Source organism: Macrobrachium rosenbergii, chromosome 54, assembly GCF_040412425.1.
Source record: "Macrobrachium rosenbergii isolate ZJJX-2024 chromosome 54, ASM4041242v1, whole genome shotgun sequence".
NCBI classification, from domain to species: domain Eukaryota; kingdom Metazoa; phylum Arthropoda; class Malacostraca; order Decapoda; family Palaemonidae; genus Macrobrachium; species Macrobrachium rosenbergii.
In genome coordinates, this window is record NC_089794.1 from 19,133,138 (window position 1) to 19,151,953 (window position 18,816).

Consider the following 18,816-nt stretch of genomic DNA (forward strand, 5'->3'; position numbering starts at 1 on the left):
CTAAGGCTCGCCAGTCTCTTAAGGGCAGCCTTGAAGGGAAGGGTCCGACCCAGAGGCTGCTTCCTCGGAGGAAGGCAGGTATCCTGCCAGGCTGGGGAAGCGGGCCTGGAGAGGGCCAAAGAACTTCAAGGATGAGGCCCAAAAGCCCCTAAGGCTCGCCAGTCTCTTAAGGGCAGCCTTGAAGGGAAGGGTCCGACCCAGAGGCTGCTTCCTCGGAGGAAGGCAGGTATCCTGCCAGGCTGGGGAAGCGGGCCTGGAGAGGGCCAAGAACTTCAAGGATGAGGCCCAAAAGACCCTAAGGCTCGCCAGTCTCTTAAGGGCAGCCTTGAAGGGAAGGGTCCGACCCAGAGGCTGCTTCCTCGGAGGAAGGCAGGTATCCTGCCAGGCTGGGGAAGCGGGCCTGGAGAGGGCTCAAGAACTTCAAGGATGAGGCCCAAAAGACCCTAAGGCTCGCCAGTCTCTTAAGGGCAGCCTTGAAGGGAAGGGTCCGACCCAGAGGCTGCTTCCTCGGAGGAAGGCAGGTATCCTGCCAGGCTGGGGAAGCGGGCCTGGAGAGGGGCTCAAGAACTTCAAGGATGAGGCCCAAAAGACCCTAAGGCTCGCCAGTCTCTTAAGGGGCAGCCTTGAAGGGAAGGGTCCGACCCAGAGGCTGCTTCCTCGGAGGAAGGCAGGTATCCTGCCAGGCTGGGGAAGCGGGCCTGGAGGGCCCAAGAACTTCAAGGATGAGGCCCAAAAGCCCCTAAGGCTCGCCAGTCTCGTAAGGGCAGCCTTGAAGGGAAGGGTCCGACCCAGAGGCTGCTTCCTCGGAGGAAGGCAGGTATCCTGCCAGGCTGGGGAAGCGGGCCTGGAGAGGGCCCAAGAACTTCAAGGATGAGGCCCAAAAGCCCCTAAGGCTCGCCAGTCTCTTAAGGGCAGCCTTGAAGGGAAGGGTCCGACCCAGAGGCTGCTTCCTCGGAGGAAGGCAGGTATCCTGCTTCACTTTTTCCTGTTATCTTTATAGATTCATCAGATTGCAGGATATTAAGGACTTCATATACACAGTATTATACAGTTTGGAAGATCTTTTCTTCCAAACTGTTAGTTTTTGTACTATTTTTCTTCGAATTGTAAGTTGATTGAGCTGGTTATTTCTTGTTTTCCATTTTCTAATTTAGTTTCTCTTAGGACATACTTGTTCTACCCGGTGGCATCTTCGGTTCTGTGTGGTCAAATAGAAAATGGACTTTCTTTTGATTTTAGCCTTTTACTTTACCTCCATTCTGCTTCCTTTCTTCAGTCTTTCTCACCAATCACTTCAACTCCCTTTCCACTGTCTAAAACATTGAATGGCTAAAAGTGACCATCACTTGGCTTTCTAAGCTAGTTTTTATTAATCAATCAACCAAATCAGTTTTTCTTGTCTTCTTCTAATCGCGTCTCTCCCGTTTCCTCTTTGATCCTTCTGTTTGCCTGTTTTTAATTTGTTGGAAATGGCACTTCTCTTTTTGGATATCTGGTTGATGAATAAATCGTACGTTTCACTGAATATGCCTTCCATGTTTCTAATACCAGAAATCATGACCAACTTCCCTTCTCAAGAATGGATTCAAAATGGCTCACGGTTGGGTCTCGTCTTGACCTTTTCTCTTCTTTTTTCAGTTTAGAAACTTGCATGGCTTCAGTGTACATGAAGACCGTCTTTGTCGATTTGGTTCTTGAATAATGGGCCAAAGTAGTCCACTTGAGTCAATGTCTCAAGTATTTAAAGTGCTCAATAACTGTGCCTTGCTAAAAACTGTCCTAGCATTTTCCCCTTGCCTACCATGAAACTGCACCCACAGTTGGATTGAACCACTCTCTCACAGGAAACCCTTAGGCTTATATCCACATAGACTACATGCTCCTAGTGCCCTGTGGGTCATCAGTTCATCAAGATCAGCCCAAGCAACGGGAGTTAAGCTTGGCATTTGATTTTCACATCACTTGACCCCTTCAAACTACTTGAATTTTGGAGCGAGGAAGCTCGCCATTCAACCTCATCTTCATGTGTTAAGAGATCAACAGGCAGTTAAAGCTGCACAGGAGTCATGAATCAAAGAGCGGCTCAGATATGTAAGGGTGGAAGAAACAAGTGATGAGGTAAAAAAAAAATAAAAAAAAAAAAACCTAGCCATATTAGTTTGGATGAACTTACTAGGCTAGATGATACATGTAAGAAATTTACTGACACAGCCAAAAGACTTGGGACCCTTAGGTCACTGAGCACTAGATATGACATGGTGGGATGATGCAACAAGGCGAACACTCCGCTTTCAACAACTACAAATACTCTTTTCATTAGTCGTTCATTGCTCTAAAGGTTATATCTAAAATATATAAGAAAATAAATTAGAAAAAAAGTTTTAAAAAGTACACAAGGAAGATAAATTATAAAATTGATTATCTCTAAAGATCTTATTAAAGGGCAACAGTTCTAGGTGGTTACTCTCCAAAAGCCCTTACCCAGTGACAAGGTGCTAGGAGTCTGGAAGGTTTTTCATTCAAAATTACAATTTCGTTTCTTGTACACCGTTTATAAAGGGTCCAGGACCTAAAGCTGTCAACAAGAAGGAATCTAAATAAGTCTCTTCCACACCAACCACAATGCTTTCTCCACTTTTCTCTTCGTATGTTCCATTTGGTTTCTTCCCACGCAGCTGTCCAAGTACTCTTTTTACTTTGGTCTAGTCGTTACCTCTCATTCAAGAAAACATCCTTCACGGAGGTCCTATGAACTAATAAATACACTGGATGTGTTGTTAAAAGTACACAAATTCATAATAATGTAATTTACCGATTTATATTTTTCACGTCGGTAGTTCACTTTGCTGTCAAATGGTAACTGCATGTACCTATTTTGGATCACGCCTGGCAGCCTCCGCTCTTAATTGTGTTATGAACACATAGGATGGTGAAGACAAGTACAGTACTCTTAATGGCTTCGACAGCTTTATTTCCCGCTCAGGTTTGATGGTACAGATACATTAAAATTTAAGACAGTAGTTCGCTGTACTTTGTTTTCTTTTTTTTCCCGTTGAAAAGTCTTATTTGAAAAGTCTTACTATATTCCACACTTACTGCAAAAAGCTATTTTTTTTGTTTACCTGTAGTAGTGTGCAATCAAAGTGCATTAACTTTACATACTCATCACAGTGTCGCTGAAACTTCAAAATGCTCCACCTCCCTTCTCATTACTTTTCCAAACCATCTCAAATTCTTGAGAGTGCAGTCAACAAGCAATCTGTCTAACGGGAGGAAAATGAATAAAAACATCATTTCAATAAATATTTATTTTTAAAACACAAATCCCCTCATTTTCAGAAGCTTATAATATTACATCAAGTGTACCGAGTTGGTGTGGTTGAAGCGATGCAAGACACGAGCGGAATGAACACGGGAATAGGTAGGCAGCAGCAGGGGTTTTGTTGACCTTTAACGTTAGACCTCCTGCTGTCCACTTGTGTCCAAGATGCCCAGCCATGCACCGCTGAGTGGTGGCTGGGCAACCAAGGAGGCAGGGCAAATAAAGCGGCATCCATTATTAGCCAAACATTGGCACCAATGGTTGCCCTTTCCCAAAACAACTGACCAAGGGGGGGCCTGGGTCCTTCAGGGGGGAGACTGGGGCCTTGGCCCCCCCATACCAAACTTGCCCTGGGGCCTTGAGACGCCATGCCCCCCAGGGCCGGGGGATGCCCCAAGAAGGGCAAGGCGGGAGCAGGCTTGAACGCTGTGTACCAGGGCAAGACGATAAAAGGGCGGTCAACGTTGTCGCCTCCCCCGCTCGCATCTGCATGCTACGTGTCGGCCACTCAAAAATAAAAGTTCAGTTGAAACTTTGGTACATTAGGGTTTTAATGGGACAAAGTCTTTTTTTTTTTTAATACACATGATTTAATTAACTCGTCATTTCAAGTCCATAAAATTAATATAATGAAAAAAAAAAAAAATATAATACCTTAATGTTCTGTACAACTACAAATTGACATATTCTGCAACCTGAATAATAATAATAATAATTATAACAAGTATACAAACGATTGGAAGGTAAAGGCTCATTTCCAGGGCTGTGTGTAATAAACTAGTCTCCCAACTAATTATACAAGCAGCCCAACAAACATGACAACATGTAAGCTGAAGCACACATGCCACGTGCACGCTTCATGCGTACTTCACATGGCAGGGGGATTGAGCTAAGTCTACGCTGCCGGCAAAGCTTCTTCGTGAGCCACTTTGCCATTTCAGCTCGGCTGTCTTCCTGACCAGCAGCTGATCCGTGTTGTTCGTCACATCGGCCCAAAAATGATGGCACCAGAGACTAGAATTAGCACACAGCCCTTTCGGTAGGGTGCGCCAAGCTTTTGGAACATTTTTTTTAATTTTTTTATTATTTTTTTGTCCATGGTCAGTTCATTTACTCTGCATCCGTACTTTCGCCACCTTTATCTCTTGGAGCACTAGGGGAATTCTTCCCAGCTGGCTCCTTCCATACACCTAAAAGTTATTATTACAGACACATATATACAAGTAACATGAGCAGCGGTCAACAAATCAAGTTGGAACCGGCCCACACTGACTAGTGCTTCCGTCTTCGACTCTCAACATCATTCAACAATCACCACTCACCATGATCCTCTCAAACTACTATCAGGACAGTGATGGACACATTTGTAGGCACACCCTCGTGCCCCAGGATGCATTGTACACACTCACATACAGTACAAGCTGATTATCAGTAAATGGCTGAGGGATGATCCAGAACGTGATCCGTCCTGGGGTTCACCCTCGCTAAGCCACAGGAGTCTTAAGTCTCAGCTCCGAGTCGGCTAACTTTGAATTGCACTTTTCGACGCAAGAGTAGATACTGTATCTGAGAGCCAAGTCTTTAGCACCTCGCCAATTTCCTTCTGCGTCACTTGGTGGGCATTGTCGGTGCCTGGCATGACTTCTTCCACCATGGTGAATAGCTTCGGCTAACAATAGACATGTAAAATCCATATTTGCTACAAACATATCACAAGCACTGATGTTCAAACAGTGAGATTTTTCAAATCTTACAGATATTTCCTTGGCATACTCAAATATTGACCGGCCCAAAATTAATGGCAATAAAAACCACACACACACACATTCATTTTTTTTTTTTTTGCTATAAATTCCAGCTTCTTGGTCTTCTCGAGTACTGCTTCTGTCGTTGTTCCAGCTCCGATGTGATGTTTGCCTACTCTTGCTCACTTCACTGTCACTCTCTGGACGCCATACAACTCTCGGCAATTAGGCTGCTCTTCTTGGATTGCTTCCAGTAGAAGTTTATTTACTTTTTTATCATCATTTACTGAGAGAGAGTCCAGATCCGTTACATATGAGGTGAATAAATCTTATATGGCTGCTAACACCTCATTCTCTCTTTGCTTTCTCAACCCCATTAAGAAACTTTGCAGGCCTATACACCATGGGAACTCCACATGGCCATTTACATATCACGTCAACGTACATTAGATAATATTACAAAGTTAGTTATTAACACAAAAAATATCCTAACAATCACCTGTAAGGCAAGCAAACTTTCCTGCTGGGGTCAGAAATCATCAAATTTTGTCATGATGGTTCTTCTCTACACATAAAATACAGCTCCGTATTGCACACATGTAGCAGCGGCTGTGTGTGGCTTAAGCGGCACGCACATCCCCATGCGTGAATCAGGGCTTTGGGAGCACCATTACGACCAGGGAGCACTCGGCTCGTTGGCAGCGTTGGTAAATGAGCACAGGACATGGGTAGGGGCGGTTACTGGCAGCATTGCAATAGCCCCAAAGGAGAACCAGTCGTGGCTTGGGGAACCGCCCCTTTCCGGGTGTATTGAGACATTAGGTTAACAAACACTGTGTACGCACGTGAGGATTTGGAAATTGCGTACGTTACAAAAAACTGGAACTAATTTTCAAGGCCCTTTGGCATCATCAAAACATCCTCTAAAATCAGGCATTTTGCAAATAGCTAAAAGCTGTCCCAAAAAGGATGGTTCAACTTGGAAGGGAAACTTGCGGCTCTCACACAAAATCTTTGGAAAAAATATATGTATGAAAAAGAATAATATCAAGAGCCTTCATATCAACTCATTCATTTGGGACACTTGAAACTTTTACATACAAAATTGAATGCCTTCATTTACATAGATAAGTTTATGTTTTCTTTTGTTTTTGTTATTTTTTTGTAGAGGAAGTTATGACCTCAGCAAGCACCCCAACAACAGAGGAGGGCAGGTGCTGCGGTACCCTCCCTCTTCTTCGTGTGTCTACTCCCAATTGGCGATGTTGTGGCTCTACGTTACACCAAGTTGTATTCTTTTAAATTTAGCTGCAAGATGGTGTCTTTGACTGCAGCGAAGACAAACCTAATATTTTCAGTATCTGAAAGAAAAACGATTATCATATCAACAGGACATCAAAATAATATGAGAGTAAATAAGACCTACCAAAGACTATTCCTGATATCTAAACACTAACATAACTCTTCAAGACCACTGAAAAATTTATCAAAACAATGAAAATATTAATCTAAGAAAATGAGGGAGAAGAAGCAGCAAAGCCATACAAAGCTAGACTCAAAACTTAGAATCTTTATTCTCATGAAGATTTTTCAGAAAGTTTAACCAGACCACAATCAAAAGAGTCATCCCCTTAACCTTATCCCTCCAACATACAATCTTTTAAATGAAAGTTATTTTGTTTACAATGATCAGAAGCAAGAGGGGTGCTTCTGAGGGGTGACTTCAGAAATGTTTGGGTGGTTTAAATATATAAAAATTTTAATATATACAACTATTTTGTAACCATAAAGGGAAAAAACCACTAGAAACACAACAGCAATATTACTGTCATACAACTTGAGGTGTTCTGAGGTTATTGAACTAAAACACATTCTTCTAAAACTTGACAAAAATCCACTACTTGATCAATTAAATGTTGTGGCAAAAATTGTACAATCACTAGAAATATCTAAAAGATTACAGTATTAAGGAAGTGCAAGAGCATTAAATACAAAAGTACAACATACTCTTGACAAAAGATTTCCACAAGATAAATGCAAAATACTACTCTAATAATTATGTGACAAAATACATTATGATAAACCCAGCAGTATTAAGCCTCCAATAATCAATAAAAATTGTACTTTCCTATCAAACAGGAGAAAACTGAAAGAGTTGGATTAAGCACATTTTGGTATAAACATCAACTACTTTTTGAAAATAATTACATTACATGTTAAACAAAATTTATGTCAAAAATGAAATGCCACACTAAATCAAATCTTCTAGCATTAATAAATGAACTCCCAGATTCATCAAATTTTACGAGAAAAAATTACAAAAATACTGCAGGATTACAATCATAAGATTAGCAATCACTCTGTCATTAATTTATCTGCACTGACCAAATCCACAAATTTTACGAGAAAAAATTACAAAAATACTGCAGGATTACAATCATAAGATTAGCAATCACTCTGTCATTAATTTATCTACACTGACCAAATCCACAAGCTACAAGGCAAAGTTTGATAGTTTGTTAACTATCTAACTGTACTTAAGTAGGTACAGTGACCGTAACTATAGGCTACAAAGTTAATGATAATACTATGTATCAAATTGCCGTGATCAAATCTACAGGGTCCCAAGCAAAGTCTGTAAACTATTTTACAGTATCAAAGATGAGATACAAAATCTACAAGCTAAACTGACGACCATTCCAACCTTTCATAAACGAAGGACAGAAGATGCAACAGAAAGTTCTCTTAAGCAAGATTGTATTCCTTCAGAGCGTTCTGCATGATAGTATCCTTTACAGCACAGAACACAAGCTTGATGTTCTCAGTATCTTAGGGTTATATCAAGAGTACCACAATCAAGATGCATGCACGCAGTTTGTGTACAGAAAAGTAAGGCGCGAAAGTTCACGACATCAGTTGGAATGATGCCCAGAAATCACGTTTTTCAAGACAACGGCACAGTCAAATGTTTTTTTATTCCCAAGGAACAGCAGCAATCAATTCATGGACATAGTTCAAGAAATTATTGACAATAAAACCAGGATTTTAATTCATGCAGAAGCAATTGGAAGGCAGAGTGTGAGGTGACAGCCAGCATGCAAAGAAATGAAAAGAAAAACATGTTAGTAATTAAAAAAACAAAAAGTTAAATCATTCAAATAAGGAACATATAACCGTCTGTGATTATTTTCAGAGATCAAATCAATTTTATTAATCAAAGAAGTAACTAAATGCAGACTGTCTTGAAGAGACTTACACCTGTTACACTTCCAACATACAGAAATCAAAATGGAAGTTCATGCATTCCTTAATATCTCAATTAATAATCAGATAATATAAAGTCATATTTTATGCACATATACAGTAAAAATTATTAGGTCTGTCAGATTCTGTACACTCAGCTTTTAATTTGTTTGGGAATTTTTATTTATTCTGCCACTTTAGTAATATAAAATCTCATTGGTAGTAAGGGCAGACTTAAATCAGTAAACATTTCAAATGTCACGAGTTACACTGGAATATTATGAATAACTGGTATAAATTAAATGTATTGACATGTAGATTGGCTATGTCACCAACATTCTAAGACCCCTTACTTTTCAACTACTACCGCTATTCATACTGTCGTAAGTTTTCTGTTCATGTGCATAATTGCTGGTCTTTTTGAAATAATCACAAACTCACAAAAACACAACACTCAAACCATGCATGATTAATTTTCAGTTTAAGCAATTAAAAAAATCAAGCTTGAAAGATATTAAAAAAAAAAAAAAAAGCCCACAGGGGGGCAAAAAGGAGAATTGTATACCACGTAACCTCATCACATCGCCACCCCTTTAAGGACATGCCCAACAGGCAAGAGAAGAGGACATGACAGAGAGCATGCTGGCAGCGTTACTAACTCCTTGCAATTCATTACCTGTCGCACATGTGAAATGTGAATATATTATCTTCTCTGGATCAGGATTTAATTCTACAAACATCCGTAGGATAAACTCCCTCGCAGCAATAGCATCCTTCTGTGGGCCTGAAATAGTTGGGGTCATTCAACAGAAGTTCGGGTTCATGGTAGAACACAAAGGTGTACAAAATACATAACCAGCTGGAGATACTGCCTCCTCTTCTAGCTCCAGAAAGAAAGCTTGTAACAGAACTTGAAGGTTAGCATGAAATTTACAGTGAAATAGACATTTCTACTCAATTTATGTTCAAGTCAAATCAGATCTTATACCGCTACTTTGTACAGTTCTAGCAAAAGGACCATACACAAGAAAAACAGTACCTATGCTGTACCAAGTGATGTCTATTACTTTGCTTAATACTAAATACTGTACACTAATCCCACATAATTCTGAATAGGAGGAAGACCTTTCATGTGATGAAAGCCAAGTATTCTACAGAGAAGTCAAAAGCCAAATACGGTACAAAATTATGGTATTAACAATTACAAAATTTCCTCCAAAAGGTTTTGTTATGACATACAGTGAACAAAACCTAAATCATCCATTTCAAGACAAAAGACTGGATATCTCGATTTCATCCCTTTCCTTAACAAGGATAAATATATCAGTTAAATCTCAGCTGAATAAACAGTCATTCACACACAGTATAAATTATTTGTAAAAGAAAAAATGCATTAATTACAATTTAGCCTATTTTGTGGTCATGAAATCATCCCTGACATTTCACCCCAAGTTAAAATGAAAACTTCAATCAGGCGGTACTATTTCAAGTATGGGCAGATATTGCAGTTTCTAGCAGGGTACAGTTTCATTTTTCAAGTGTCTGAGCAACAGTTCAAAGTGATCTTGAAGGCCCAGATGCCACCTGCTTTTCATTACTGATATACATAGTTTCTTTATATTGTGTTTCTGTAGATCTTGTTTACATATTGAGTGTTTTTAAGTGATTTTCCCTCAGTTCCTACAGCAGAGGAAGCAATTTCTTTAGGCTATAACTTGGATAACAATTGGATATAATGGCTGGAGTCCTCTTGTGACGGTAGTTTGCTGATACTTGTGTAAATAATGCCTTTCTTTTGTCTGCAGAGCAATGCAAGTAATGCTGCTAGGTTTACTTTTCGGCCCTCCTATATACTTTGTTAGGTTTTGTACATTTTGGTATTGGTAAGCGGGAATTAAAAATGTCTGGGATCATTATTGTGAACTGAAAAGGGCTCAACTTTTAGTAATGGATTTGTTTACAAACTTTACTTAATTTTCCTAAAATATATTCATTCACTCACCAAAATACCAACTGGACTACTCACAATTATCTGGAGCAGAATTTACACTTTTAGACAAAAACCTTGTCAAACACAATAAACAAAAGAAAACCACTTTATTGTAACCTTGAGGAAACTGTTCACAATTCCTTTTAAAATGAATATTATAAATAATTTATAGCACAGCACCTAATTTTCACACACTAAGTAAAAGGAAAGGTTCGTTAATGAAACCTTGATAAAGCTGTTTAGACTCTTTTCAAATGAGAAAGCATAAATGAATAATTCACAGCATGGCTCTCAATTTATATCCAAACCATGACAACAAGCAGTATACTGTTTGAACACAAAAGCTATGGCTGTAATTATACAAGAATGAAGATTATTACTCAAACTATGCACAAACAAAAACGCTCCCTACTCTAAATCACGTCCCAAAAGCCTAGAAGTTATCCTAATGATAGATCTAACAAGAGTACTGCACTAATTCCAAATATCTACAGATTTGAGGTAATGGGTAGAGCAACAGGTACTTGGGAGGAGAATCGCCTTCGCCTCGACGAAGTTCTACTCTCAACCAGCGCTAGAGGCGCTCTAATCAAAGCCAATACAGTTCAACTCATTCTCAGAACGATATGAAGACCATAACCAACCTGTGGCACAAGTAAAGTGAGAGTAACACATTCGGTCTGGGTCAGGATTCTGCGCAAGATACACTTTCAAAATAAATTCACGTGCACCTACGTGATCTTGCTTGGGCCCTGAAGGTTGCAACAGATACAATTAGTAAAACCTAATGAGATACTCAGAACCTACACAAAGTTAAAAAGAAAATGTTTTTCTGTTACCCAATATATCAGAAAATTTTGAGTACTGTACTGCAACTAGTGCTCTCTAATATAACCTGACTATATCAGGATGAAATAACATCTGGCAAAGTTACACTGCACTCCATTATGTAAAAAAAAAAAAAAAAAAAAGCAATGCCTAACAAACCCTGAAGTATCTTGACACTGTATACTGTACACAGTCTTTTTATTCCTCTTTAGAAGTGTTCACTTGCAAATAACATACTGTATTTCGCCTATATAACAACCACACTACAAACCATACCACTCCCATACAATAAATGCTTTCACAATTGAAACATTTCATGCACTACAAACATATGTGCCTTGTGATTAATACACAGTTTTGGTACTTTTACAATGAACAATGTACCACACTGATTAAACCTGATATATATTCAATTCAATTTGCTCCACACGATAATGAGGGAGCCGTTGTTAAAATTGTTTATTCTGGCTATTAATGCTAATGTTTACTGGTACACCTCAGAATATTCTCAAACTGTTAAGGAACTGTTTACAAAGTATGTACAAAGATACTGTAAGTTTTTGTAATGTTGATATATAGTAAAATACCTTTCAGTCAAAAAAAGAAAACTTGATAAATAAAAAAACTGGAAATAATAATTTCATATTTATACAAAATAATAAGGTGAAACTGAAAATTCTTTTTCACGCCTCATTCACTCTGAAAACAAATATTTAATCACTAACTTTTTTCTATCTTAACCCAATCTTTGGAAGTATGGGTAGATCCTTAACCTACCATGTAATAGTTATTTCATCAGGAGAATTTTTTTTTTTTTTTTAATATCTGAGGCTGTAATAAACTAATGTCAGATACTTTAATTGGATACCTCTCAACACTTTAAAAACATGCTTTTTTTTTTACTGTGTCTGTTTGTTGATGTGTTTTATGAAGAACACACAAAACACAAGAGAGGTACCTTCTCGGCTAACTTACAAGAAAGTTTAAAGAGTTCAGAAAGTATCTCTTTATCAGGTAAAAGTATTTTAAAATCACTAAGTAAAAATTCAAGAACAGGATACTCTTAACACAGCCATACTGACCTAAAACCAACATTCCTTACTGAAAAGGGCACTCCACAGCAACAAGCAAGTGGCAATATTCACTACCCGCCGAAAATACGTCAGTCTAAGTTTACAACCACATGCAAAACCTATGCTAGTTTTACACCTGTCTTTTCAGTGCAGTTTTAAACTGCTGGAACAATTGTGAGACCAAAGACTTTATTCTCAATATCCAAGCCAAACTTGCAGAGCAACAGACAACTCCCCTATTTATTTCCATGAGTTAGAACTAACCTCTTTTCATGATCACAGCAACAAAGAACATGATAATCAGACAAGCCACACAAAATAGGTATTCTTGCTAAGTTCAAAGTCATGACATGAATGGAGATGATATTAAACTCTCCTAATATACCATCTTCATGAAAAGAATGTGTTTACCATCTTTCTTATGAATTTGCCATAGCCAAAGATGTATAATGTGGATACTATGCTTCTCAACTATTCAAAAATAGTTAAATTTCAATTTATCATTCCCCTAAAATAGGCAAATCACAAAATTTTTCAGCAACCATTTACCTAAAACGTCCCTAAAAACTAACTGAAAGCACTGGAAGTTCTGTAAATCAAGTATCAATTGTCAAAAGTAAACACCTTCAGACATTGTTGCAATTCAAGTCAATGTAAAGATTAACATACTAAATGAAAAAATACAGTGAAGGTGCAACATTCAACATGCATTTTTTTCCTAAAACCAAGTACAAGAAAATGTGCCCACACCAACTTCCGACTTTTTTATTACGAGAACTACATAATCAACAACTTTTCATATTAACTATGAGCAGCATATGTTGGATTTCTTTTCAAAGTTTAATTTTGCCCATGTAGAAAATTTTCAAGTCCAAGGCACTAACAACACCAAAAAATTGACCTTCAAACCAATGTCTATATATCTAAAGCATATTGCTAAAAATAAATGAACATCCACTTCTTAGAGTTTCAGAGGTGGAAAAACATTCACTGCCTAATCTTCCTTCCTAAATTTAATACAGCGAAACTCACATGTTCAAGCTACAGGCAGAATTGTTGCATGCTCAATGACACAACTAACTTCATCAGCTGATTCTGTGAGTGATAAATGTAGACAACAGAAATAAAAAAGCTCTGACTCTTACAATTACTTGACACGAGAAACTTACCATCGTATTCTGGAAAATAGTCCACAAGATGTGAATACATAATTTTCTCCTCCAATAAATCCTTCTTGTTCAAGAAAAGGATGACACTGCTGTGCTGAAACCAGGGGTAAGTGATGATAGTCTTGAAAAGGGCCTTGGATTCCTCCATACGGTTCTGTGAGAAAGAGAAGAGCGCATGAACTAATACTGACTGAACCCCTTCTCCAAAAGCTCACAAACTCACAGATCAGTCATTCCCTTACAGTGCTTGTTTTTCATACTACCATCTGTTGTAAGTTTCTAAACACTGACATTGGGATGAAGTTGCTAGTTCTGTGTCCAAGCCCCAAGATGGGCATGGATGCCTTTACCAATGAATACACATACTTCAGGTATATGGAGATAACCAGTCAGGTCATTTGACTCTGAATGTGAATTTCACACAACAATGTGCAAATTCCCCCAAATCAGGAAATAACAGATAATGGTTACGGAAGATTCAGAAACGACATACTTTATTTTCTCTCTGTCACAAAAACAATTTCATTCACAGTTCATCAAGTGTTTGCAATTTTCTTAAGTTTTTGAAGGCCTTTCAACGTTACCTAATTTGGGAGGCTTATGACTATTTGGAAAAATCATAATAATTGGAGCAAGGTACAGATTGGTAAGAAGGAAGATAACATGGGGATCTGATGAAAAGAATGAAGCAGAAAGCAATGCGGCTGGAGCCCGAATCTGCACAAGATCCTTCAGTACCAACCACACTTTCCCACACAAGGCACACTGTAAGTAGTGCCCTCATAAAGACAATACATTATTGACTTTTATATAAGAAATACTTACAAAACTGGTATTTACAAGAAGTGCTGGTGGCAATTGCAAGACATCAATTTCATAAAACAAAACTTAATAAAATCAATTGTGCTGCTTGATCATAAAGTGCTGCAGAGCATAAAACTCAACACTAAAAAGAAAAAAAAGTACTTTTCCCAAGAAATCTCAATGACTTACATTTTTACAAAAGGATATTGAACAGCAAAATAACAACTGTGGAAATTTTCAGTATTATAATATGCCTCTCTCATCTGCTTCATCATAATTTGTCGCTTACTCAATATATATTATTCCTGAGTCAACTATCTACTAATCCTACAGGAAAAATAATTCTTGCTGTGTACAGGCCAAAACATCCTAGCAAGAAGTGAGGCAACTGCCATTTACAGTGTGCCTAGTGTGCTTTGGTCTCTTCCCACCTTGACCTTTCTAGCCTCTTCAACTACACCAGCAGCCCAATTTTTCACATCTTATTCAAGAACAAAATCTTCAGGCAAGCCCTGTGAGTGTCTCGATATGTCACTGTAACATTACAGTGAGAACAATAACCCACGTACAAAATTACCATAAAAAAGAGATGCAAATAAAACCTATAACCTATCACATATTTGATTACTCGGTGGTTAAAAGATATTCTTTTCAAAAGTGGTAAATCCATCAGAAGCTATGGAACACACAAAGAAGGGTCTAGCCATATGATAAGGGGAGACAAATAGTTATGAAAGTGGTATTTACCAAATTGGCAGGATGGCAACCAATAGAAAGGCCTAAAAGCTCATGGACGGGTGGTAGATGGCATACGAACAGCCTTGGAGGAAATAAGAATTCAGGCAGAAAGTTTACAAAACGCAACACTGTAGAGAACTATATCAGATGTCTAACCTTGATGACATATATAGCAATTCAAACGGTTAAGGACAACATTCATAACTAAATCTTAAGAGAATGCAGCAATATGAATGTAATCCCACTGTTTACTATGGATACGAACTCGTCTTCAGCAGCAGTATTACCGAGTCGTTTTCTACAACTGCAAAACCAAAAGGACCTAAGCAGCTGCTAAGTTCTTTTTACAGTGAATCATTTTATATAAAATCAAAAGTCAAGCAGGTCACCATAATCTATAATGAAATATTCTATGCAAAAGAAATGAGTATTACCTTGTGTGTGTTTCACGGATGAAAATTTATTAGTGCATTATATTTAAAAGGAATAACTGTATTCATAACTAAATTTGCATCCAATCAGTACCTAAACGTTATCTATTTAAATTTTTTTTAGAATGAAGAATGAAAATACATTTTTCATATTGTTTAAATTAAAGACAGGCCACCACTAATTGCCAAACAAGCCACTTCTGGCCCAGGGCCAAAAATGGTCACTTCATTTGATCATGAATACCTTACTTTTGACCTGAATACCTATTTTTTCAACTTATTTCTTTCTCCAAAACCAACTGTCATGTAAGAACACTTTCCTGTATGGTCTTATCTACCAACAATGACCTTGTCTGAACCTTCCTGTATAACAACAGCCCGAGAAGAACCCTAAAAGAGTTCAGAGGTCTGGTTAAAAAAATCATTTATAACTAACTAAATAACAACAGCCATGACATATAACCATGGCCAAGTACTTATCCACCTTATACACAATATACAGTATTTCCCTACCACCTCTTGCTGTCAAAAGTTAAGGCTTCCTGACTGGTTGCCTCATAGACCCAAAATATTGCCCAACGTGCAAAGAACATGTCACCCTCCATCAACTAGTACGGATGGAATAAGTTTAGAGCATTTAGATTACTTTATCCTTCCTCTGCAGATTCTAGTTAACTACCTTCTTTGGCAGCAAACTGAGAGAGGAACCTCGATACCTGAGAAATTTTGAAAACATTCTTTCTAAACAAAATAAGCTTAGAAGCTTAAATACACATCACTCTATTACACACTGCCATTAATGCAACTTGTACATGAAACTACCTTATAATAATAATAAAGTTAATACTTATATAACAATAATAATGATGTATCTTGGCACAATTACATTTTGTATTTCTAATGTGAGGGTATTGGATAGAACTACTACCATACAGCAAATCTGTTCACCTAATGATGGCCATTCCTTTACATAATTCTTAACAACAAAGCAAACAATTATGACTTAAAATGCCCTCATCCTCTCTGCAGACTTATGAAAAAATTACTAACAAATTAACTAAACCTTACAACTCTGTTATTTTAAAACTCAAAATCACTCACAATCAATCATCAGCCTAAGCCACTGTATCCAAACACAAACTTTTGGAATGAACAAGTGTTATTATACAACTGGTTGCAAGTGCATCAACCAAACTGTCAGAAAACTCCATGCATTTGCTACAACTAAGAGGAATTCTTACCTCATTGTCAGACTCAAACAAGATCTGGTCGTACTCTGACAGCGCCACCAAGAAAATGATGGAGGTGACATTTTCAAAACAATGGATCCACTTTCGTCGCTCAGATCGCTGACCGCCTACGTCTACCATTCTGTCAAAGACATAATGTGAACAAATGAGAAGTCTTTCCATGAGAAAGTCAGACACATATTCATAGGAACACTTGAAATGTATAATCATATTTGCACTCAAGCTTTTCTGCAACTTTCAATATGAGCATGCAGGCTTATCTACTCGACTGTAAGAGCATTTGAACTGTGGTACCCATTTGTTACAATTCTAATCTTTCATATTAAGTTTGCCTCAGGAATTTTTAAAGCAACAAATTTACAAGTAATGTGAACTGTATATATTTACAAATACACAATGGGACCGACTTGTAAAATTCTTCTCAACCTAAATGACATAGAACACACAGGAAGTCATAACAGTGGTTTAGTGGTTTACTACGAGATATGCATACGGTCACACTAGGTAAGATTAAGTAATGGAAGGAACAAACACACACGCGCACACACACACACACACACACACGGTAATGAACAGCATGAAGGCTGAGAGGTAACATGTAAAATGTACGGCAACAGTTCACTACAGGTACTCATTTGACTCCTGTCTGAGGTTAAGAAGTCCGCTCGACTGTACATTTATGGAGAGGTTGTTGGATGATGCAAAGTAGAACATACTTTAGCAGATGTCAGTGATTTAACAACGATACAATCTTATTGTGCGACGGATCTTTAAAGCAATCAAGTGCTCTGGAACTACAACTTCTCTACTTCTTCATCTCTGGCCTAAGGGCCTACGATTACATGTTCTAGCACACAAGGTCACTGGACATGTAGCAGCAGCATTAAGTTGGGAAAGAGCCACATGAGCAGCGAGTTGCCAGCTAAGAAGAGCTAACTTGCAACTGGCTGAAATACCCAACAACTAACTCCGTACTCGGAAAAACCCAGGTCATGCTAAGGAGCAGCACAATAAAATTGTTTACTTTTCATCACTGAAACTTTGGCTTAGTACTGGCCATGGGTGAAGAAGATTCTATGTAGAAGATTCCAATGGTGGATAGGGAATCAAGTACAAACTTTTGTCATCTTTTTAGAAAGCAATGGCAGAGACTCTATTCAAGAATAGAGACCGTACGTGGGTAATACAGGAAACATCTGGGAAGTGATTATATTTGAAAATAATCTGGTAGAGGAAACATATGGGTGGTGAGTGTAATTGAAACTCTGATGACGAAGAGCAATCTGAAAAAAGAATAAATAACAATGCTGACATAGTAAAGGGGGCGGGGGCTGGGGGGTGTAAAAAGGGACTCTACCGCAACAGGGTCAATGGCAACGTCACTGGAATGAACTCTATATATATACATAAATTTAATGTATATATATATTTATATATATATGGCACTGGGGGTCTAGTAGCTACTCTGTATTGATCAACAGGGGAGGAGGAGGGCCTCTAAAGCCAAGATGATTTTCTGATACCTAAAGATGATTGAGTCCAGATCAAAGGGATACTCAATAATCCCAGTGGTTGGTACTCGAGCCCTAAGAATATCCTGCTCGGTCGGTAAGAAGTCCGATGAAATGATACGTTCCAAATCATCAAGATAACTGCAAGAGAAAAATAAGTGGTCTTTGTCGGTGTTCTCTTAAGTGTTGACGATGATGGTGATGATGACAATGACCGGAAAAATTATGGAAGAAAAAATAAAAGCATTGATGACAATATGTGAACCTTGCTGATGCCTTATGTAAAAGATATTTTGATCATACTGCTTTAATTATTTCAAATGTTACTATAAAATTTTGTTTCCAATTATAAATTTTGATCAGGTAAGGGCTCTAAAAATGATTTTGGTGAAACCCTTATGATTTCCACTAGAATTTACCACTGGGAAAAATATTCTTGACACCGTCAAATTGCATACCTGGTTGCAAGTCATGAAAGTGGCTTTTTACCAGAGCCAAATTCGACCTGAAACCCAACATAACCAAGCATGCAACTGTTAGTACGTAACTGCAAACAAATGGCTGTTATGAAAACCTCAAAACTGTTAGGTGCATTTCAACAGTTAAAAAAAAATTATTTCTTCAAGACCAAGTAAAGAGATCAACAAGGTACCACAGAGATAGAAAGACATTAGTGATGAGCTTGCACTACGACCAATACTACCTACCAACC

The 18,816-nt window shown here is 38.1% G+C and overlaps 1 protein-coding gene across 7 annotated transcripts in view; it reads right to left on the bottom strand.

Moving 5' to 3' along the window:
• Window positions 1-3,290: 3,290 nt before the first annotated feature.
• The window catches only part of LOC136834819 (guanine nucleotide-binding protein G(q) subunit alpha), a 32,931-nt gene continuing 17,405 nt past the window's right edge, over window positions 3,291-18,816 (bottom strand). The window contains exons 4-9 of one of the 7 annotated variants that reach the window (XM_067097568.1): window positions 18,117-18,245; window positions 16,585-16,714; window positions 13,371-13,524; window positions 10,945-11,052; window positions 8,987-9,094; window positions 3,291-6,428 (exon numbers count right to left, since the gene is read on the bottom strand). In XM_067097568.1, coding sequence (XP_066953669.1) covers window positions 6,346-6,428; window positions 8,987-9,094; window positions 10,945-11,052; window positions 13,371-13,524; window positions 16,585-16,714; window positions 18,117-18,245 — 712 coding nt within the window. In that variant the 3' untranslated portion in view covers window positions 3,291-6,345. Of the gene's footprint in view, window positions 6,429-7,771; window positions 7,896-8,986; window positions 9,095-10,944; window positions 11,053-13,370; window positions 13,525-16,584; window positions 16,715-18,116; window positions 18,246-18,816 lie in introns of all 7 variants that reach the window. The other 6 variants (XM_067097573.1, XM_067097572.1, XM_067097567.1 and 3 more) reach the window with 6 other exon arrangements.